Raw genomic sequence first — 23,177 nt, 5'->3', positions numbered from 1 at the left:
GAAACGACTGACCAAACAAAGACATGACTTTGGTTGTGAAAATGGGCAATGGGGATTTACTACTATGGTGAGACCTTCGACATAATTTGTCTGTGTGCTGTGTGGCATGTCATATACAAGCAGTGTTGTGGGAGGGGGTTGCCAAGACCGTTGAAGGTGCTGCACTGGGCCAGGAACAATATACTGCCCACAACGAAGCTTAAAGTGGCGAGCGTGAAAGAAAAAAAGAGTCCCTGAAAAACATCCCATAAAGATGAAAGCTTAAATATACAGAAGTTAGGCGGTGCTCTGTGGGAAGGATACAGATGACAACAAGCCGGGACAAAGAAGAAAGATGAACCACTAGCGAGGAAGACTTTTTGAAGGACAATCAAAGTGAGGAATAAAAAGGAAATGGTTTGGATGTGAGCCCATAAAGTGTTTAGAGCATGTCTCAGAGTGACAGCCCATGCGCTGCCTAGTCTCGACCTAGATAGATCAGCTTGTAAATGCACTTCTATTACAGCCAAACACAATCACAAGGCTGGTCACCAGGCAGGTCGCTCCCCCCATCTGCCACGCACCCCCCTGTGGGTTGAACCTCCGTTGCCGCTTTTGCCGCCTGACTACTCGCTCCCTTTTTTCTGTACCCCTGCGCTTGGCCTCTGTGCCACTTCGTTTTTTCATTCTGTGCCCCTGTGTTTTGCTTTCTGTACCCCTGTGCTCTGTTGTCCCTCTCCCGCCGTCTTTTCCCGCCGTTTTTCCCCTGGGTTTTTCCCCGGGTTTTTCCCTTGCTGCTGAGCCCCTGCTGCCCCGCCCCCTTCACTCCCATTGTCCGCCCCGCTCCCACCTCCCAGCTGCTCCTCCCTCCCTCTGCCCTCATATGGAGGCCGCAAAGCGGGCGGGCCGCTGGCACGCCAAAGGCGTGCCTAAGGCAAGCCCGTCTGCACCGGTCCGCGCCTGGACCGCACTGTAGGAAAGTACCATCTTGCCTGGCATGTTACCCCCATTTTTCACTGTATATATGTTGTTTTAGTTGTATGTGTCACTGGGACCCTGCTAGTCAGGGCCCCAGTGCTCATAAGTGTGCCTGAATGTGTTACCTGTGTTATGACTAACTGTCTCACTGAGGCTCTGCTAATCAGAACCTCAGTGGTTATGCTCTCTCATTTCTTTCAAATTGTCACTAACAGGCTAGTGACCAATTTTACCAATTTACATTGGCTTACTGGAACACCCTTATAATTCCCTAGTATATGGTACTGAGGTACCCAGGGTATTGGGGTTCCAGGAGATCCCTATGGGCTGCAGCATTTCTTTTGCCACCCATAGGGAGCTCTGACAATTCTTACACAGGCCTGCCACTGCAGCCTGAGTGAAATAACGTCCACGTTATTTCACAGCCATTTTACACTGCACTTAAGTAACTTATAAGTCACCTATATGTCTAACCTTTACCTGGTAAAGGTTGGGTGCTAAGTTACTTAGTGTGAGGGCACCCTGGCACTAGCCAAGGTGCCCCCACATTGTTCAGGGCCAATTCCCCAGACTTTGTGAGTGCGGGGACACCATTACACGCGTGCACTACATATAGGTCACTACCTATATGTAGCTTCACAATGGTAACTCCGAATATGGCCATGTAATATGTCTATGATCATGGAATTGCCCCCTCTATACCATCCTGGCATAGTTGGCACAATCCCATGATCCCATTGGTCTGTAGCACAGACCCTGGTACTGCCAAACTGCCTTTCCCGGGGTTTCACTGCAGCTGCTGCTGCTGCCAACCCCTCAGACAGGCATCTGCCCTCCTGGGGTCCAGCCAGGCCTGGCCCAGGATGGCAGAACAAAGGACTTCCTCTGAGAGAGGGTGTTACACCCTCTCCCTTTGGAAAATGGTGTGAAGGCAGGGGAGGAGTAGCCTCCCCCAGCCTCTGGAAATGCTTTCATGGGCACATTTGGTGCCCATTTCTGCATAAGCCAGTCTACACCGGTTCAGGGACCCCTTAGCCCTGCTCTGGCGCGAAACTGGACAAAGGAAAGGGGAGTGACCACTCCCCTGACCTGTACCTCCCCTGGGAGGTGCCCAGAGCTCCTCCAGTGTGCTCCAGACCTCTGTCATCTTGGAAACAGAGGTGCTGCTGGCACACTGGACTGCTCTGAGTGGCCAGTGCCACCAGGTGACGTCAGAGACTCCTTGTGATAGGCTCCTTCAGGTGTTGCTAGCCTATCCTCTCTCCTAGGTAGCCAAACCCTCTTTTCTGGCTATTTAGGGTCTCTGTCTCTTGGGATTCCTTAGATAACGAATGCAAGAGCTCATCCGAGTTCCTCTGCATCTCTCTCTTCACCTTCTGCCAAGGAATCGACTGCTGACCGCGCTGGAAGCCTGCAAAACTGCAACATAGTAGCAAAGACAACTACTGCAACTCTGTAACGCTGATCCTGCCGCCTTCTCGACTGTTTTCCTGGTGGTGCATGCTGTGGGGGTAGTCTGCCTCCTCTCTGCACTAGAAGCTCCGAATAAATCTCCCGTGGGTCGACGGAATCGTCCCCCTGCAACCGCAGGCACCAAAGAACTGCATCACCGGTACCTTGGGTCTCCTCTCAGCACTACGAGCGAGGTCCCTTGAATCCAGCAACTCTGTCCAAGTGACTCCCACAGTCCAGTGACTCTTCATTCCAAGTTTGGTGGAGGTAAGTCCTTGCCTCCCCACGCCAGACTGCATTGTTGGAAACTGCGACTTTTGCAGCTACTCCGGCCTCCGTGCACTTCCGGCGGAAATCCTTTGTGCACGGTCCAGCCTGGGTCCACGGCACTCTAACCTGCATTGCACGACCTCCTAAGTTGTTCTCCGGCGACGTGGGACTCCTTTGTGCGACTTCGGTGAGCACCGTTTCACGCATCCTCGTAGTGCCTGTTTCTGGCACTTCTCCGGGTGCTGCCTGCTGCTGAGAGGGCTCCTTGTCTTGCTCGAAGTCCCCTCTGTCCCCTGACGCAATTTGCGACATCCTGGTCCCTCCTGGGCCACAGCAGCATCCAAAAACCCTTACCGCACGATTTGCAGCTAGCAAGGCTTGTTGGCGGTCTTTCGGCAGGAAAACACTTCTGCACGACTCTCCACGGCGTGAGGGATCCGTCCTCCAAAGGGGAAGTCTCTAGCCCTTGTCGTTCTTGCAGAAACCTACGCTTCTACTGTCCAGTAGTAGCATCTTTGCACCCACAGCTGGCATTTCCTGGGCATCTGCCCATCTCCGACTTGCTTGTGACTTTTGGACTTGGTCCCCTTGTTCCACAGGTACCCTCGACTGGAAATCCATCGTTGTTGCATTGTTGGTTTGTGTCTTTCCTGCAGAATTTCCCTATCACGACTTCTATGTCCTTTGGGGAACTTTAGTGCACTTTGCACTCACTTTTCAGGGTCTTGGGGTGGGCTATTTTTCTAACCCTTACTATTTTCTAATAGTCCCAGCGACCCTCTACAAGGTCACATAGGTTTGGGGTCCATTCGTGGTTCGCATTCCACTTTTGGAGTATATGGTTTGTGTTGCCCCTATCCCTATGTGTCTCCATTGCATCCTATTGTAACTATACATTGTTTGCACTGTTTTCTAATACTATTACTGCATATTTTGGTATTGTGTACATATATCTTGTGTATATTTGCTATCCTCATACTGAGGGTACTCACTGAGATACTTTTGGCATATTGTCATAAAAATAAAGTACCTTTATTTTTAGTATATCTGTGTATTGTGTTTTCTTATGATATTGTGCATATGACACTAAGTGGTACTGTAGGAGCTTCACTCGTCTCCTAGTTCAGCCTAAGCTGCTCTGCTAAGCTACCATTATCTATCAGCCTATGCTGCTAGACACCCTATACACTAATAAGGGATAACTGGGCCTGGTGCAAGGTGCAAGTACCCCTAGGTACTCACTACAAGCCAGTCCAGGCTCCTTCACGCACCCAGCACCAGAACCCCTGGAACCCGCACCCCCCGCAACACGAGACTGCACTACGACGCAAGCACCCTCCACGCACTCAACACCAGACGAGGCCACCCCTGCTACCGTGCCACCCCGAAACGCACCCAGGGTCCTTTCACCTGCCGGAACTGCAGATTCACCAGCATCCAACCCTCCACACCACCAGCCAGAGAACCCAACCACCTCCGCTGCATCCTCCTCAACACCCGCTCTGCTCGCAAGCACGCCATCGAACTTTGGGACCTCCTAGACTCCACCGCCCGACGTCGCCTTCCTGACGGAGACCTGGCTGAACGCCACCTCAGCACCAGACATCGCCATAGCCATCCCACAGGGCTACAAGATCTCCCGCAGAGACTGCACCAACGGAGTGGGAGGAGGAATCGCCATCATCCACAAAGACTCCATCAAAATCTCAACGAACACCGATGACACCCTCACCACCGCCGAGCACATGCACTTCCAGATCCACACCGACCCCAACACCACCCTCAGAGGAACTCTCATCTACAGACCTCCCGGACCCGCCCACAGTTCAGTGACACCATCACCGACCTCATCAGCACCCACGCCCTCGCTTTCACGGACTACATCCTCCTTGGGGACCTGAACTTCCACCTCGAGAACAACAACGACGCCAACTCCACCGCCCTGATCGACAACCTCGCCAACCTCAGACTCAAACAGCTCGTAACGACACCCACTCACGCCGCTGGACACACGCTCGACCCCATCTTCTCCGCAAGCCCCCACGTCTCCTTCAACCACACTACCGAACCACACTGGACCGACCACAGATGCGTCCACTTCACCTTCAGAAAACCCACCCCACACCACCGCACCCAACAGCTACCACGCCGCTGCTGGGGCAAGGTCACCGAGGACCAACTGACTACCGCCCTCGCCCTGAGACCACCCACCGACCCAGACACCGCCGCGACCAACCTCACACAGTGGATCAACGACTGCGCCAACACCCTCGCCCCTCTCAAGACCTTTACAACCAACCGCACCAACAAGAAAGCCGCCTGGTTCACCGAGGACCTCCGGATCTCCAAGCACACCTGTCGGAAGATGGAGAAGAAATGGCTCCACGACCGAACACCAGACAACCACACAGCCCTCAAGAGCGCCATCCGCAGACATCACCAACTCATCAGGACCGCCAAGAAGACCGCCTTCAAGGACCGCCTAGACAACAACGCACACAACACCAAAGAGCTCTTCAGCATCGTGAAAGAACTCTCCAACCCCAGCTCCATCACCAACGACATCCAGCCATCTCAAGACCTGTGCGACTACCTGGCCACCTTCTTCCACCGCAAGATCACCGACAGCTTCAACCCCGACCCCCCCCGCACCCACCACCGAGTCCACCACCCCTGCGACTACCACTCGCACCAGTCGCCTGACCATCTGGTCCAGCGTCAGCGACGAAGACACCATCAAAACAATGAACTCCATCCACTCCGGATCCCCATCGGACCCCTGCCCTTACCACGTCTTCAACAAAGCCAGCGCAGCCATCGCGCCCCACCTCCGGAAAACAATCAACTGTTCCTTTGAGACAGCAACCTTCCCAGAAAGCTGGAAGCACGCCGAGATCAACGCCCTTCTGAAGAAGCCCAGGGCGGACCCTAGGACCTCAAGAACTTCCGGCCCATCTCCCTGCTCCCTTTCCCGGCAAAAGTGACCGATAAGATTGTCAACAAACAGCTGACCCGCTACCTCGAAGTTAACAACATCCTGGACTCTTCCCAATCCGGTTTTCACAGTAACCACAGCACCGAGACCGCCCTCATCGCCGCCACTGACGACATCCGGACCCTGATGGACAAAGGAGAAACAGCCGCCCTCATCCTCCTGGACCAGCAGCCTTTGACACGGTCTGCCACCGCACCCTATCAGCACGCCTCCATGACGCTGGTATCCAAGAGAAGGCCCTGGCCTGGACCACATCCTTCCTCTCCGGCAGAACCCAGAGTGTCCGCCTCCCACCCTTCCGCTCCAAAACCACTGAAATCATCTGCGGCGTACCACAGGGATCCTCCCTCAGCCCGACACTGTTCAACATCTACATGGCCCCCCTCGCTCACGTCGCACGACAACACAACCTCAACATCATCTCCTACGCCGACGACACCCAGCTGATCATATACCTCACCGAAGATCCCCACACCGCCAAAGCTAACCTCCACCGAGGAATGAAGGCCGTAGCCGACTGGATGAAGGACAGCAGACTGAAGCTGAACTCAGACAAGACGGAGGTCCTCATTCTCGGACCCACCCCATCAGCCTGGGACAACTCTTGGTGGTCCATGTCACTAGGCACAGCCCCGGAACCCACGGACCACGCACGCAACCTGGGGGTCATCCTCGACTCCACTCTCTCCATGACCAGGCAAGTCAATGCCGTCTCCGCGTCCTGCTTCAAAACCCTCCGTATGCTCCGCAGGATCTTCAAATGGATCCCCCTCGACACGAGAAAAACCGTTACCCAGGCCCTCATCACCAGCAGACTCGACTACGGGAACGCCCTCTACTCAGGAACTACAAACAAGCTCCTGAGACGACTCCAACGCATCCAGAACGCTGCGGCCTGACTCATCCTCGATGTCCCCCGCCGCAGCCACATCACACTCCACCTGAGAGGCCTGCACTGGCTCCCCGTCAACAAAAGGATCACCTTCAAGCTCCTGATCCACGCACACAAAGCACTGCACAACACCGGACCCACCTACCTCAACAACCGACTCAGCTTCCACACCCCCACCCGAAGCCTCCGCTCAGCCAACCTCGCCCTCGCCACAGTCCCCCGCATCCGAAAAACCACAGTCGGCGGCAGATCCTTCTCCTACCTCGCCGCCAAGACCTGGAACACTCTCCCCACCATCCTACGACAGACCCAGGACCTGCTGGCCTTCAGAAGACTCCTCAAGACCTGGCTCTTCGACCAGTAGCACCCCCCCCAGCGCCTTGAGACCCTCGCGGGTATGTAGTGCGCTTTACAAATGCAGTGATTGATTGATTGATTGGTCACAAGTTAACTCTACATTCATTCAGATATATGAAATAGCGTAAGATATACTCATGGTACCTAGGTATTCTAACTGGCTTTGTTAATGTCCACTTACAGGCTGCAGGTGAGATCCCTCTGAATTGTCTGCTTAATATCATGTTACCTAACAGAGTGGAGGCACTCTATTGTGTAAACACAGTAGTTCTGAGTAATCAAGCCTGTATCTTGTGTGACTGTATGTCTGATATTGATATGTATGGTTAACTTTCCCACAGTACATTTATAAAAGGGTCAATTCGCCTCAGCCTGGGGAACTGAGAGTTGAGTATCTCTCCTGTTTGAGAAAAAGGGGGAAGTCTTGTTGATGTGTTCTACTTGGCTTCCTTATAGTGCCTAGAGTACAATAAACGCAAGAGAGTTGGAAGTGCTAGACTGTGGTTGCTCTATTAGCACCATGTCTGCTAACAGATCCATTACCTTGAAAGAACCTTTGAGATGTAAGGAACTATGAGGGTCATTCTGACCCTGGCGGGCGGCGGACGCCACCCGCCTGGCGGGAACCGCCAAATGGCCGCTCCACGGTCAGAAGACCGCGGAGGCCATTCTGACTTTCCCGCTGGGCTGGCGGGCACCCGCCAAGGGAGCGCTCGCCGGCCCAGCGGGAAAGCCCCTGCAACATTGAAGCCGGCTCCGAATGCAGGGGTGCAATGCAGACAGTGAAAATCTCTCTGGGGCCCTGTTAGGGGGCCCCTGCACTGCCCATGCCAGTGGCATGGGCAGTGCAGGGGCCCCACGACACCCGTTCCCGCCATCCTGGTAAAAACCGCCAGGAACAGGATGGCGGGAAGGGGGTCGGAATCAAGCAGCGCCGCCATGGAGGTTCTGCCCAAGCAGGGGAAATCCGCCGGATTCCCTTTTCTGACCGCGGCTTTAACGCCGCGGTCAGAATGGGCAATGAAGCACCGCCAGCCTGCTGGCAGTGCTTCCGTGGTCCTCCACCCTGGCGGTCGATGACCGCCAGGGTTGGAATGACCCCCTATGTATTCAAAATTCAACATACATAAACATGAAGACATAAGGAACCGTTATTTATTAAGAGTAAATGATAGAGAAAACTGTGACTGCTCAAGAACAAATTAGGAAATTATGGGGGTCATTCTGACCCTGGCGGTAAAATCCGCCAGGGCCAACGACCGCGCGAGCACCGCCAACAGGCTGGCGGTGCTCCCTTGGGCATTCTGACCGTGGCGGTACAGCCGCGGTCAGAAACGGAAAACCGGCGGTGTACCGCCGGTTTTCCGCTGCCCTGGGGAATCCTCCATGGCTGCGCCGCCATGGGGATTCCGACCCCCATACCGCCATCCTGTTCCTGGCGGTTTTGGCCGCCATCCTGTTCCTGGCGGTATGGGGTGTCGTGGGGCCCCTGGGGGCCCCTGCAGTCCCCATGCCAATGGCATGGGCACTGCAGGGGCCCCCGTAACAGGGCCCCACAAAGATTTTCAGTGTCTGCCATGCAGACACTGGAAATCGCGATGGGTGCAACTGCACCCGTCGCACCCCTTCCACTCCGCCGGCTCCATTCGGAGCCGGCATCCTCATGGAAGGGTGTTTCCCGCTGGGCTGGCGGGCGGCCTTCTGGCGGTCGCCCGCCAGCCCAGCGGGAAACCCAGAATACCCGCGGCGGTCTATTGACCGCGCAGCGGTATTCTGGCGGGCCCAGCCAGACCCCCTATGTCTTGTACTTTATTAATTAATTTATGTACATATTTATTGGAGGTTTGTTACAGATTCATTCAAATATTGGCTAGCTTTGAAGCACCAGCCACTATTTAATTAAAGGAGAATAGGCTTTAAAGAAGCAGTGTTTAGTTTTGTTAGACCCCTTAAACCCAATTTATAAAACAGTAAGAAAAGATTAATATCCTTCGAGATGGGTATATAGCATTAGTTAATCTTCAGACTCACCTGTTTAAAAGACGCAATAACAATGAATATAACAAAAAGGTGTTGCACGAGACATAGGGGGTCATTCTGACTCCCGCCGGCCGCGGTAACCGCAGGGCCGGCGGGAGCCGCCGAATGACCGCACTGCGGTCATATGACCACGGCGGCCATTCTGAGTTCCCCGCTGGGCTGGCGGGCGACCGCCAGAAGGCCGCCCGCCAGCCCAGCGGGAAACGCCCTTCCATGAGGATGCCAGCTCCGAATGGAGCCGGCGGAGTGCGTGGGGTGCGACGGGTGCAGTCGCACCCGTCGCGATTTTCAGTGTCTGCTTGGCAGACACTGAAAATCTTGGTGGGGCCCTGTTAGGGGGCCCCTGCAGTGCCCATGCCATTGGCATGGGCACTGCAGGGGCCCCCAGGGTCCCCATGACACCCGTTACCGCCAGCCAGGTTCTGGCGGTCAAAACCGCCAGAGCCAGGCTGGCGGTAAGGGGGTCGGAATCCCCATGGCGGCGCTGCTTGCAGCGCCGCCATGGAGGATTCCCTTGGGCAGCGGGAAACCGGCGGGACACCGCCGGTTTCCCGTTTCTGACCGCGGCTGTACCGCCGCGGTCAGAATGCCCATGGGAGCACCGCCAGCCTGTTGGCGGTGCTCCCGCGGTCGCTGGCCCTGGCGGAATGACCCCCATAGTTCTTGGCCATGATCTGGTACATGGGACAACTCACAAACTCACTATCCCTGTGCGATGTCAATGGCTCATGCTGAGTGCTGGTGATAAGGGAAGCTGTGGCAGCTGTAGAGAAAAGGATGAATAATTGTACTTGGGACTGGTGTAGGATGACAGTGTACATTGACGAGTTGTGTCTGTTTAGCAGGGGACTGGTAAAGTGATGTAGTATTGATCAGTTTAAACTGCCTGTGGTTTAGACATGCTTGGGTTCCATTTGTGGCTGACTAGGCCAGTGATGCTCGATAACTGATTTCCTTTTGTGCTCCACTTAAGCATTCTATCTGTACTCCTGTTGGACACTGTACTTTGGGTCTGATGTACGAAGTACTGATCGCAAATAACGGTCACAATTTGGGACCAGTATTTTTCCAACTAGTGTGGTGTTTTGCAAACCTCTAGGAATCGCAGACATCGCATCACTGGGGTCAGCAGGAAACCATGCCTGTGATTATTTTAAAATTAAGCAATATTTTTTCGCAATGCAGACCATTTTCTTTAAATGAAAGCAGGATGCGTTTAAACAAAAAAAATAAAAAAATAAACTGACCTTTGTTAAACTTAGGCTGTGTTCTGTGGGACCAATATCATTACATGTTTGTAGTCGGTAAATTATCAATGTTCTGCTACCGGATAAAACATTAATACATACCATTCAGATTTAATATTTGGAACGGACGCCCTAAACATTGGATCAAAATCCTAAATTGAGGGTCGATAACATTTTACCAAATCACAATTTGTGGTTTGTAGAAAAGGCATTTTTGCGATTGTACACGCCCCAATTATTTTCAGTGCTCTGAAGTGACAAAGGCAACATGTAAATGCTTTATAAAATCTTTATGCATAAATATGAATACTTACATGTTGTCCATATTGTGCAGAGAAGTCGGTAAGCACGTCTAAATGTGCATTATATTTTTTTACTGCAGGTGGTTCCGTGTTGAGACAAACTATGACCACTGGACAACACCACCACCATCTGATGATCGAAGGTAAGTTTTATTGTTAGCTGCAACTTCCAAAAGTCAAATATTCCTGATGATTGAATTGTTTTATATGCAGGTTTTTTCACTACCAGTTAGAGCACCCCTCTATTTCGAAATGAGGATATGTTGCAGCTAACAACTTCAATGTTTCTTAGTTATTCAGACTGATATTATAGGTAATAAGAGAAAAGATTGAGCTATACATGAAGGCACTTCGTTCCATGAGGTGAAAAAACTCCCTATTGTCTAGAACTTTATTTTATTATTATGAACTCCACAAACCTTGTTATTATGACGACACTCTTGTATTTTTTAATGTATGTAATACTTGTAAATTATTTAATGTGTGTTTATATCAGTTATTACCAATAGCAATGTTTCATTTGTCAATTGCTTATTATTTTGTAATTACATTTTTCTATTGAAAAGTATGATTTAGTTACAAAGGTCTCTGTATTAACTATCAAAAAATGGAGTAGGCAAGACAAAGGATCTGACAGTAGAGTCAGTAGAGGGTGCTTACTCATAAATAGTTACATTCTTTTGTAAGCAAATATAATACCACTTTCCACTATTGAGTGGTTGTAGTACATTAAAAGCCACTTCATGTAATCAGGAAGCAGATAAGAGTTATTTCAAGCAGGTCTTTGAGAGAGGTGTTTCTCTGAAATCATGTTGGAAATAGTGTGAGCCATTGCAGATATAGGGCAAATGCCCTTTGAGCCCCCAAATAAAATAGTTGCCACAGGAAGTCACTCCTTTTCTCACACACCCATAACCAAAGGGCATTAGAGCTATGGGACTTCCTGTGGGAATGGAAGAAACCCCTTGTCATGTGACCACATCACAAGCGCATCTTTTGCCGAGCTGAATAGAGGTTGTCCGCATGGCTTACTCAAGTTAAGTAACCCAGTTGCTTAGTAAAGCCTCAGAGCCAGCCAAAAGGATTGTGGCAACAAGGATTAAGAGAATAGTTCCCAGAGTATGAGAGGATTCTTTCCTTCTAGATATATTCAAGTACCCAGCAATATCCCATGGAAAAAAAAATGGGAGGAACGTACTTTTGTTTGGGGTTTATGTCCAAACACAGAAGTCAGTATCTTCGAACTACACATATTATCTATTTGAGAATATCGACTACTAGTATAGTGACAAGAGAAGCAGATGTAGGGGAGTGTACATTTGCATTTCTTAACCACAGCTTTTTATCTTCAGAATATGTTGGAAGCCAATATCGTAGAGTTGTTAAAAAAAATCTATATTGTGGTAGAACATAATGACTGACAGTTTTACTATGCCACAACTTTTCAGAACTACACCAACCTATTTGAAGAAAAAACTGTTCTGCAGAAACAACAAGCCAGGTTTCCTCACTTTCAAGCCTCAGTCCTTGCTTGATGCTCAGCAGGTCATGTAGACACAGGAAGGGGTAGAGTGAAACAACTACAGTGGATTTCAACTTCAACCGAGAATAACATCCCATACTGATTTTGGATGCATTTTCAACTTTAAAACAAAGGACCTTTAAAAGACAGGGCCATTCAGTGATGGAAACAAAATGCTTCCTGGAATAGCAGAGACCCTTTTTTTAATAGTATTTCAACACTTATAGTTTGAGATGTTTACTCAGCTTGAAGGTGGCAAAACGAATTTCATCTCCAGCTCATTGCTATCCCTAATCCAACAGGCTACCTATTATCATTTGTTGTCATTCCCCAGCCCTAAAACCCACGAAAAATTAATTTTCAGAAGTACCAAAACAAAATTGACAACAGGAAGCTGGTAGTAGTGCCCATTTTTTGAGCAAATCCCAATGAAGACGATTAGGGAAGGCAGTCAGAAGAGGGAGTTTGCATTATAAGTGTAGTTTTTAAAAGCGTACACAGCAAAGTAGTAGTCTTGTGTGCAGGTATATCTTTACATTACGAACAAAAAAGCTGTACATCTGACAATGGTTTCCAGACAGCAAAGTAAAACAAAAAAATATTCACTACTTTTTAGTAAATAGCACTGTGCCTGCCGTTATTTAACGGGCTGAGGCATCCAAACAAGAAGCACTTCAGAAGCAAAACAACTGTTCACCAGCATTTAAAGTTTACTTGAGCCCCATCACCCAAACACAAATGGAACAATGTAATCTCCCACGAAATGCAATGACCTTGCTGGGTAGCTCATCCAAACAATGATTAACCATGAAAAAACGCATGAAAACCAATGCCAAGGGGCTGTACCAAAGCCCCCCGCTCCTCTCTCTCTCTCTCTCTCTCTGTACTTTTTATTTTACTTTGTTAAAGAATTGATCTTTTGAGGCTTTCCAGGCAGCTGAAACTGTCTGTAAGTAGAGTTATAAATGAATTTGCAAACGTTTTCTAGGACTCTGCTTAGAAAGCTGCATAGCTTTCCAGAGATAACCTGCAAAGTTTTCTGAATCTCTTACATTTGTAAAACTACACCCATACAGGAGCAAAACTCTCTGGCCATAGTTTCGCACATTTGCTCGTGAATTAGATCTCATATGTCTTGCTTGACAACCACCTCAAAATGACAATCTATGTATTGATGGATGACCTTAAGGCAATAAGTGAGGATGCCTGCACCTTTTAGTTAAGAATGTCTGTATCCCAATACATAAAAATATTTACTTCTATAATCGATAACAGTGGTTCCCAACCTTTTAACTTCTGAGGACTCCCAATTTATCATTACTGGAACCCAGCGACCCCCACGGAATCATTATTAAAATCTGGGAACCCCCCCATACTGAGTCATTACTGAAACCGAGGGACCCAGGCCTAAAGATTGTCGATGATTTGAACTGCAAAACAATACACAACAAATATGGAAAATAGCATTCCATCAAACACATACACAAGTGATAACACATTTTATTTAATCTGCAAACAAACAAAATAACAAATAAACATTTTAATTTTCTAGGAAGTTGAGTTTTTCTAAATTCAATTGAAGCCACACATCGTCCATACTGTATTCTGTTTGATGCACCTGCACTGCTCCCACAAATCAATTTGAGGATACTGATTTAATTTTTTGCCTACAGTTTCAAATTCCTTCACATTTACAGTACATCTTTAACTTGTCATTTGTAAATGTGGCCACTTTATTTACATATACTTTATTAACCTGTTAATATTAGTTAATTTTCTAAGAAGTCTTACCAAATTAATTAGCAATGAAAAAAGGTTCTCATGCATGCGTACTTTCTCACTGTTTCCATAGAACTGCAGCGATCAAAGCAATGAATGCAACTGGGCAAGAAAATATCAATTTGGATACTCTTTATAAGGTAATTTTTTAACTTTGAGTTCATTTTCAGGGCATTGCCTGGTTATATGAAATAGTGTTTGATGTCTCTGTGATGTATAGTTTTGTTACATTTAATCCATACAGCGTAAGTAATGATCCATACAATTAAATGTGCATAAACTGTAGGGATGGTGTCCTTTTTTGGAAGATCAATAGTGTTCTAAAAGCAAGAATCATGAGGTCAGGCATATCTGCTTGCTTCCCTATACAATATTTATGTGGTCCTGAAAGTGTAGAAAAGGAATTCATGGGGAATAAAACCAGAGCTCCAGTGTTAAAGTTCTTTATTGATATCAACACACATTACAAACAATATGGTTTCCATTTACCAACATAAAAGGTCATTTGGAGATAACAGCCCAATTGCAAAATCTCCTGTGTTAAATGTCATATAATCAACTTGTTTTTATTTTATTAAACACTATTCAACCAAACAAAAGTCTGGTCAAATGAAGGAAAAGCGTACAAGGGAGAAGTCAAAGGAGATAGAACAGCACACTAATCTCACATTTGAACACCTCTTTACCCCACACACTGGAGAATGAGACACCTAATCGCAACTGGCACAAACTGCTCCCTGCCCCAATTTGGCTTCATTAACGCCAAACTGTCTTGCTTTCATTTCTTCTAGGAAAGCCTGGGCATTCGCCGCATGGTTACATATTGCATTACTCTCATTTTGGCTGTGTAGCTGCCCAACGACTTTGTATCTAAGGTTAGAAGCTCCTTCCTGATCTTCATGAGCTCCTGTTCCCTGACCAAAGAGCTAAGGTCTCTGGATTATAAAGCCTCATTGGCCTTGAAACCCACCTCCTATTTCAGGTCACCACTGGAAAGGTTTTCTCCCCACATTCCATATAACCCACAATTCGGCAGACTTACCCTTTATGCAGTTATTATTGTATGACTTGGGGGTAAGAAAGAAATTATGGCAGTTCCACACTACTACTTCTTGTTGGGTCGTTTGTGACATGTTGGCATTGACTGCTCCATTCTGATTAGCCTGCAGGCATGCGTAGCTTCTCCCAAAATTCATGCAGGCCCATTCAGCCCAGGTAGGAATTCAACTACATCTGGAATTCTCATCCTCTCCATACATATGAACAGCTGTATCCTCTGTCTGCTAGCCCCTAATACTCATCAGACCCACGTGTTTTGTTTATGCAGCTTCTTTTATGCCACTTGACCCCAAAGCCAGGTGGACTTCAGAGGCTGTCAGCAGACATGAACCTTTTCTCCCCTACTGCACATGCTGGCGATGGTGAGGCCTTGATGTTCTCACCCGCATTTATAGAAGTTGTTCAGAAGTGTAGCAGGATAGAATCAGCACAACGGAGACTCACTAGCAGAAAAAAGAATTATATAATTCTAGAATAAGTGACAACAGCACATATACACACAGAAATACAGATTCCTCACAGGCAATCAGATAAATTGCATGTTGAGCCAAGTCTGATGTACAATGGGCATTGAACGATAGTCAATCCACATGCCTCATCCACTTTTGTTATTGCGTGACATTATAAGCACTGCCATTAGCGATAGCCATCTTTATTAACACACAGCAGCCAGCAAGTTGTACCCAGTTTTCCATGCTGAAAATCCTTGGCTATACCAAACAGTGACCTCTGGCGTCATGTCCCAACAGGTGAAAATGTAAAAACAGGTTATAATGCATGGTACACACATGCTCCCCAAATGCTTTCAAAAATAAATATACGTCCATTCTCATTTACACCCATATATAGGTCATGAGAATTATCTGGCTACCTCTTTCATCTTGGAATGGAATGTATGAGTGGAGGTGAAAAAACTGAATCAAGGACAGGTCATGCTGGCCAGGGTAAGACATACGTTTAGCATGTACAACATGGTACGAAGAGATTAAAGGAGTTTGTACTATCTTCTATGCAACAGGAATTGTGGCTGTTCCCAGCCAGCTGCACTCTGAAGAGTGAGCCAGCAGCCAGTATCTTCCCACATGTAGTCTCCTGTACAATTCATAACCCCAAAACCGAAATGCCCAAAACATTATATCGAAAACAAAATACAGAAATGTTAATTCCTGATCTTAGTAGGTACACAAAGTGTGTTTGGTCATCAACTGCAGTCGGATTGGGTACTAAGTTGTCCATGGTCTTTGGAAACTCCCTTCTCTTCTCCACAGTCCTCTTTCTGCTTGACTTCTCTGAAATCCCCTCTTCCTTCCGTGACAGTTTCCAGTACCAAGTTCTTGCATAACTTATCTGCCCTCTTTGCATTCTCACCTTGTCTTTGTACCATATGTATAATGCAAGCGGTTGTTCTCTATACATCACTTGGGTACAAGCACCCCATAAATAAAAAAATAAAAAATAAAAAAAATGAGGTAATCAGGGTGCTGGATAAAATATTAATCTCATTTATTGTTTCTAATGTTTCTCTTGAGTTTAAATGCAATTATAAAACACTTGCAAGACTAGTAATGGCGCAGGATTTACTATATCAACCAGAAATGTCTCGAGAAACTGTGTGGCTCAATTGCAACAAATAGATCTTCACGTGAAGACTATGGTTGGAGTAACAGCTTTGTTAATTAAATAGTTTGTATGTCTTTTTTTAGATTTAGATTTTTAGATGCCAAAATAACAAGTCTCGGCCAGAAATATAGCTCAGTGTTAGATTTTGTTGTACCTGAAATATAATATAAAGTTGACACACATGACAGGAACAATATAAAATAATTTAGACCAGTTTAGGCCGTGTTGGACTCATCTCTTGGGTGCAGGTTGTGTCCCATGAAACGTTGAGCTACTGGAAACAGTTCTGAGCATACCCATTGGAAGTAGAGCAACACAGCGAATAACAAGTGGTAGAATGCTTGAATTATTCTCAGCCACATTCTAGTCAATTGTTTTTATTACTTCAGACAGGAAGCACTGATATACAATTTAGCCTTGGACCTGCAACAGTAGGATTAGTCAGGAACCGCCAGGCCACATCCCCTCTAAACAAGAACGCACGCAAGCCCAGACACCTTTTAGCCTTGCTGGAGGCCTCATCATTGATAAAACTATACCTAATCTTCACCGTAAGCCTTGAACCTAAGCTTAATTCCTAGCTTCTACCTATTCCTAGCCCAGCCCTATGCAAGCTGCTGACATTCAGCCAGCGCTTGCTCTGTGCCTCACCCTAAAACCAAAACTAACACTAAGCCCTGAAGCTCAATCTAATAGGACCACCTGATTTTATTATTTTCATTTTTCGTTACTTGTGTTCAGCCTAAAATGCTTCAGTAGTAGAGTTATCTGTTACGAGTGAATGTCATTCTCTCAGTGAAGGAAGGTCACTGGGACTTCCTTGTAGGCTCCCAGCCTCCTGCATGAGTGCTGTTCAAAATGACCATATTCTAGGAGGCCCATCCCAGTCAATGACCCTGTTAAATTAAACACAGAAAACTCGAAAAGCATTTCAATTGAGTCAGCGTGTACAAATCACTACACCTGTGCCTTGTCGGAGGTGCATGGAAATGTGAACAACGTAGTGAGTGTTTTCAAGCTCTTTGCACAATAATACGACTTATCTTGCACTCTCGAACCTTCGCTGTTGTTTAAATAGATACAAAATGATTCTCTTGTAGCCAGATGGCCCCTTACCACAATCTCCTGCCTTTCAGACACTGTAAGCAGAGACTTCTTATGACCACAATGTTGGGCTGCTACACATCTAACAGTTGTGCTACAAGAAGGTTAACATCAGGGCACCAGCGAGGGGTGAATGACTCCTGTGAGACTGAGGGGAGGTTGGCAATGAATATCCCAAGTTAACTCAAAGGTCGTGACCTTTGACTCATGGTCCTATGTCGCAATTGGTGCTCGAAAGCAGGTGGCAACTTGTAAAACTTATTGTATGTACATTTGACGCACTTGGGCATGCAGTAACACATGATATTCTGAATACAAATTCTAGTGAGAGACACGGAAACTTCCGATATTTAAACAAACAATCATGCAATAATAGTTAAAAAATGAGTTCCTTTGCCTATGGAAATTGTTGAACTACCTCCTCGGCAGGACAGTGTAATCGAATGGTCATAACTAATACACTGACTTCCATGGGGTAGTTAGTTCAAGCTCACTGCTATTAGAAAGTTCCTTGTCTTTGTCTACTGTTTTTAAACAGTTCCATCAAGTTATTTCACACCAGTATTTTGAATGCCGATTAACTGCAGCATAATGACAAATGTTGAAAAACGTTTAAGTAAGCTCATGCACATAGCCCATTCCATCAGTTCCCATTAACCCAGGATGGTTGGAAGTGACTTGCATGCAGCAAGCCGCAATCCAGACAAGCAAAACCGGTAAAAACAAACTACAGGTGAACCACATATTGCCCTCCCTGGTCTAATATACAGCCCTTGGCTGTGTGGAATCTGTCCAGGCTTCAGCCGACATGGAAGCCAACGCAACACTGGCAACAAAGAATAAGCTAGAAGACCAAGGGGTCGTCCAGAATATCGAGGCCTGGCCTGCAACTAGTGAGAGGGAGAAGTGTAAACGGTGACCCCGGCTAGGAGACAATGAGTGAGCTGCGCTCTGGGAGCAAGTGCTGACTCTGGTGCCTTGCACCCACTGGGGGCTAGGAATCGACTGAGAACAATCAGGATACACTCTGCCTGAGTACCTGACTCCTTGAACCAGAGAACAAAGCAGGTGATCAGCATCTGCAGGTTGCCTGCGTGGGCAGGGCGTGGTGGCCTAGCTTCAAAGCGAGCGCCAACAATCAGAGTGAAGCAGAGCGAATCTGTGAGGACGTCATTGCAACTTCGCTGACAACTGAGTGGATTAATTGCTGCCAGGAAGCAATACTAAAGGTCTCAATGAGCAGCGAGAACAGAACAGGGCTGAATACAAATAAGCTGTCGAATGTGGCCCTGAACTACCATGGAAGAACAGCGTGACATGATCATTGATAAGTCAGGGACATAGTCATCTACTTAATTAATAACTGACTGAATGGCCAACAAGGACATGCCGATTCCTTGTTTGAGGGCAATGGCTGGTGAGCAAACAAAGCCGCAGAGCATTAGTAAGAAGGAGCAAACCACCTCGTCAAAAGTGCCCTGTTACAGTAAAGCAGGCGTCCTCCTCCTATGACAGATACATAACAGGGCGGGCTGGGAGGTGAAGCCGGATCTAAGTGAGGCCCACAGCAAACGCCTCCTGGCGGCAGTAACCAGGAGGCTGAGCCAGTAAGCCATTGAAAAAGCCTGCAAACGGGCTTAGACCAGATTGGTGGTGGGATTTGAACCTGCCAATCAGAGTACATTCCATTGGCCGAGCCCCAAGGTAAAAGAGGAATGGTCGAAAGGTGAGCACAGCTGAATCCGGGACAAAAACCCACACAAGAGAGAGGGTGTTGCAGCCAAATCCAACTCGCTGCATAGATTTGTGGCTGCAAAAATATATAGTTCCAAAAGGCCTGTCTGCCAATTACGTAGAATACGCTCAACGCAACCTGTCATGGCATCTGCCACCATGAATACTGCAACAATCTATTGTTGCAATACACTCAAATTATTGTGATAGGGACATCATACTTCAAAAGGCCTGAAGTGAAAGTCTGTTTATAATTGAGTACACTAACGTAATGACCTTTCCATAGTTCACCATACAAGTTCTGCAAAGTTGAGCCTCCTTTCTGTCGGTGAAAAAGCAGTAATGTGAACTAGGCCTGAAATACACCATAGTGTTTCCAGCCCACCTGAAAATAATCACTGGACAGTGGGCCCACTCCTTCAGGGCGCGAGAAGACACTTTGCTTTGGGTTGAACAATGCCAGTTGGAAGACATAGTCTGTGAGAAAACTGAAGCCAACTGACAGTGATGACCCAAGATGCGACACGGACAACCCAAAAAGAGATACAAGACCATACAGTGTGGGACAACATGCCCTTGCAGGAGCAGATGCACAACGACCATCAACCGGCAGTCAAGATGGCAAGTGCATTGCGTGCAAACAACCGTTATCCGATGAAGGGCAAGCCTGAGGAAGCCTCAGGAAGTGCCAGGACCAGTGGTAATTCTGAAATCTTACCAGTTGTGCACCGCAAACTGCTGATGATATCCTTTACACTTAATGTTGTGGTAAATGATGGTGTGTATTTTAAGCTTGCAAATGACTTGTCTGATAACCTGGTATAGTACACAAAGCAAATGACAATAACTATGTTCCCTATACAAGGACATTAGTTTGTAGGTAAGTCCCGGAAAGGTTACTTTAGATGCCCATGATCAACAGGAAAGGGCATGAGAGCACCATGAGAACAAAAGGAATATAAGAGAGGGCTCTACTGAACAAGAGGTATAGCGATTTTCACTATAACAGGATGATATAGTAGGTGGCTGATGATCAAGGAGCATAAAATGGTCCGTTCTATATATCTACCAAATAAGAACATACTGTGGAGCACTGGCAGGCTATTTCTTCTTGTTCTCTCACAGGCAAGCTACACATACAGGCAGACAGAGCTTAGATGGGCTACTGGAGGCAGGGTACACACAAGCAAAGTTACTGAACGATTCTATAGGTAGCTGTATAGAGTTCCTCATACTAAGCCAGAGTGCGTAGATAACCACCTCCCTCATGCAAGCCCTACAATAGCAAAGGTTTGCAGTTAGTTATCTCAATTTTGTTTTGACTTTATGGAATTTTGGGATATTGGTCGGACTGAAATTTCACAACCGACTGGACGTTGGGGGGGAAGAACACAATACTGATGAAGAGTTGCTAGTATAGGAGTCAGGAAGCGACCCCCTCTGGGTTAAAGACGCAACATCTCAAAGTGTAGTGGGATGCGTCATTGAAGCCTTCTGAAACTGACAGTGGCCAACAAGATAAGATCATACTCACCACATGGAATGTTAAGGATATGGCCACAATGAATCAATGGAATAAGATACATGCACAGTTGAAGCGTAGGTAGACACAAATTGCGTTTCTGTAGGAAACACACTTAACCGACTTTGAGGGAGGCAACTGAAATGAAAATGTAGAGGTCAACTATAAACTACTACATATTTATCATATGCAAGGGGAGGAGCAATTCGGAATTGAGCAGGCGTACTATTTGACTTAGAAGAGACGCAGTTGGACCCTGAGAGATGATATGTGTTGCTTAAATGAAGGCTAGATGGAAGTTATATAGTATTGGGCAGCGTGACACTCCACCAATAAGGATCAATCAGGAATCTTAGAGAAGTTATCTCAAAAGTTGGCAAAAGGGGTGTGCAAATCTTGGATGATAAGAGAGGACGTCAGTAGCCTTTTAGATACAAGCTGTGACAGCTCATACTCCCCCTCCCCCATTCACGGGTACACCAGCGAACCTAAACGCCAATACCTTGGAAAATTGACTTAACAGTTGGAATCTCTCAGATGTATGGCACACAGAGAAAGAAGGCCACCATGAATACTAATTTTATTCAATTTCACACAAGTTACACAATAGACTGGATCGAGTGGTTTGCTCCAGGTTGCTCCAGCCAACAGTGTACTAGGCTACTTACCTGAGTAAGACATCTATGACCATGACACTTTATAAATAAGCCAGAAATGGGACAGAATACGCACACCAATACCCTCATGGAAAATGCAGCCGGCATGGCCGGAGGACCCAGTGATCATGGAAGAGCTGAAGCAAGTAATACAACATAATTTCATTGACAGTGAAGACACAGCTTCCTCCTCGTTAATACATTAGGAAATCTTCAAAGTTATCCTTGGGAGTGTGTGCATAAGAACTACAAGGAGAGTATGGGGACAATTAAAAACGGATCATGGGATTGGAAAAAGTAAAGTCACTAGATCCCACCCTATGTGAAGAACTGCATAGCGAATAGGGAAATTAAATTGAACTATTAAAGAGACTACAACAAATAGACCAAACACAGTACACGTATGCAGTGCACTCAGATTGGGGAGGGCTGTGAGGCTTATGGCATGGCCTGTAAAGCATCAGCCTATGAATACAACTATATGAACCATTCGAAACTGCCAAGGCAATGTGGTGCACTGGCAAGAAAAGAAAGATGAACTGTGCTTTTAGGGGATACTATGTCTAATTACATGCCAATGACATTGCCTTGGAAGCAGAAGCATTGGAAACCATTTTGAGCCCCTCCTCTATGTGTACTAGTCATAGAGCCATTAGTGAGCTGAATGAGGAAGCAGAGCCCTGTCTGAGAGACGTCATCTCATTGAACGCTGATGGTATGCTATTAGTTATAGGAGCTGTAGAAATGACAATTACTTCAGTGACCAGACTTTTGAGGGAGTTCAAATCATTGTTGGGCCCATAGATTATTCATCGTAAAATATGTGGGTTTACATTTCAACAGTTGTTGCTCTTACGACTTATGTCAATGGTGGGGGGGCGGCCCTATGTTGGGGACACTGTACCTTTTGTTACTGGGACAGAAAGTAAACTTTAAGAAAACTGGCCTCTTAGTGGGAAACGTATGTCGAGGAATAAGATTCCTTAGGCCCCAGGTGGCCTCTTGAACCACAGTACCGATTTTGGTAGCAGGATGCATAGCAGTCGCCAAAATGGTCATGCTGCCTTGCTTGCTCAAATACTTTGTTAATATAACATACGTACTATCAGGTGAAATAGTCAGGGAGCTGGATACAGTTCTAGGAACGTTGATTTGGGGGACAGGAAGACAAGGGTAGCACAGGCAAAACCTAAGCGGCCTGTGAACAGGGGGAGTATGGGAGCACTGAACATTAGAGGGTTCTGTATGGCAGAGCAACTGCAGAGGATAACTCAGTTGCTGGTCAACCACCACGTAAACGAAACAGACTACACAAACAGCCAATTACAAAGAGGCACACTTCAGGCACTTTTGCTCAGGCCCACCAAGACCGATAAGAACCAACCCCTGCTGGTTAAGAAAGCGATTATGTGGCTGAAGTGATGCATTACTTACACGAAACAGGCAATAAAATATGCACCTGCAATAACATTTAGGGGTTTTCCAATGTCAGGGGGCCCCTTAACTTCCTGGGAAAGAGCTGGTGTTGAGAGCATTGGTCACGTATTTCTTTATGGTAACCTAATAGACTTCCATCTTCCAATCACTAGTAGATGAATGGAAAATGCCAAGTGTCCAGGTTCTACTATATAACAGTATAGCATATTGTAGGAAGCTGGCTAGCTATGTA

At 47.0% G+C, this 23,177-nt stretch overlaps 1 protein-coding gene across 2 annotated transcripts in view; it reads left to right on the top strand.

Moving 5' to 3' along the window:
* The window catches only part of NAAA (N-acylethanolamine acid amidase), a 260,081-nt gene that overhangs the window by 175,301 nt on the left and 61,603 nt on the right, over positions 1-23,177 (top strand). For both annotated transcript variants that reach the window (XM_069236844.1, XM_069236845.1), the window contains exons 7-8: positions 10,593-10,655; positions 13,887-13,953. In XM_069236844.1, coding sequence (XP_069092945.1) covers positions 10,593-10,655; positions 13,887-13,953 — 130 coding nt within the window. The remainder of the gene's footprint in view (positions 1-10,592; positions 10,656-13,886; positions 13,954-23,177) is intronic.

The sequence above is a fragment of the Pleurodeles waltl genome, chromosome 1_2 (genome assembly GCF_031143425.1).
Source record: "Pleurodeles waltl isolate 20211129_DDA chromosome 1_2, aPleWal1.hap1.20221129, whole genome shotgun sequence".
Taxonomy (NCBI): domain Eukaryota; kingdom Metazoa; phylum Chordata; class Amphibia; order Caudata; family Salamandridae; genus Pleurodeles; species Pleurodeles waltl.
Note: the sequence above shows the minus strand (reverse complement) of the source record. Positions and strands in the feature narration are given on the sequence as shown.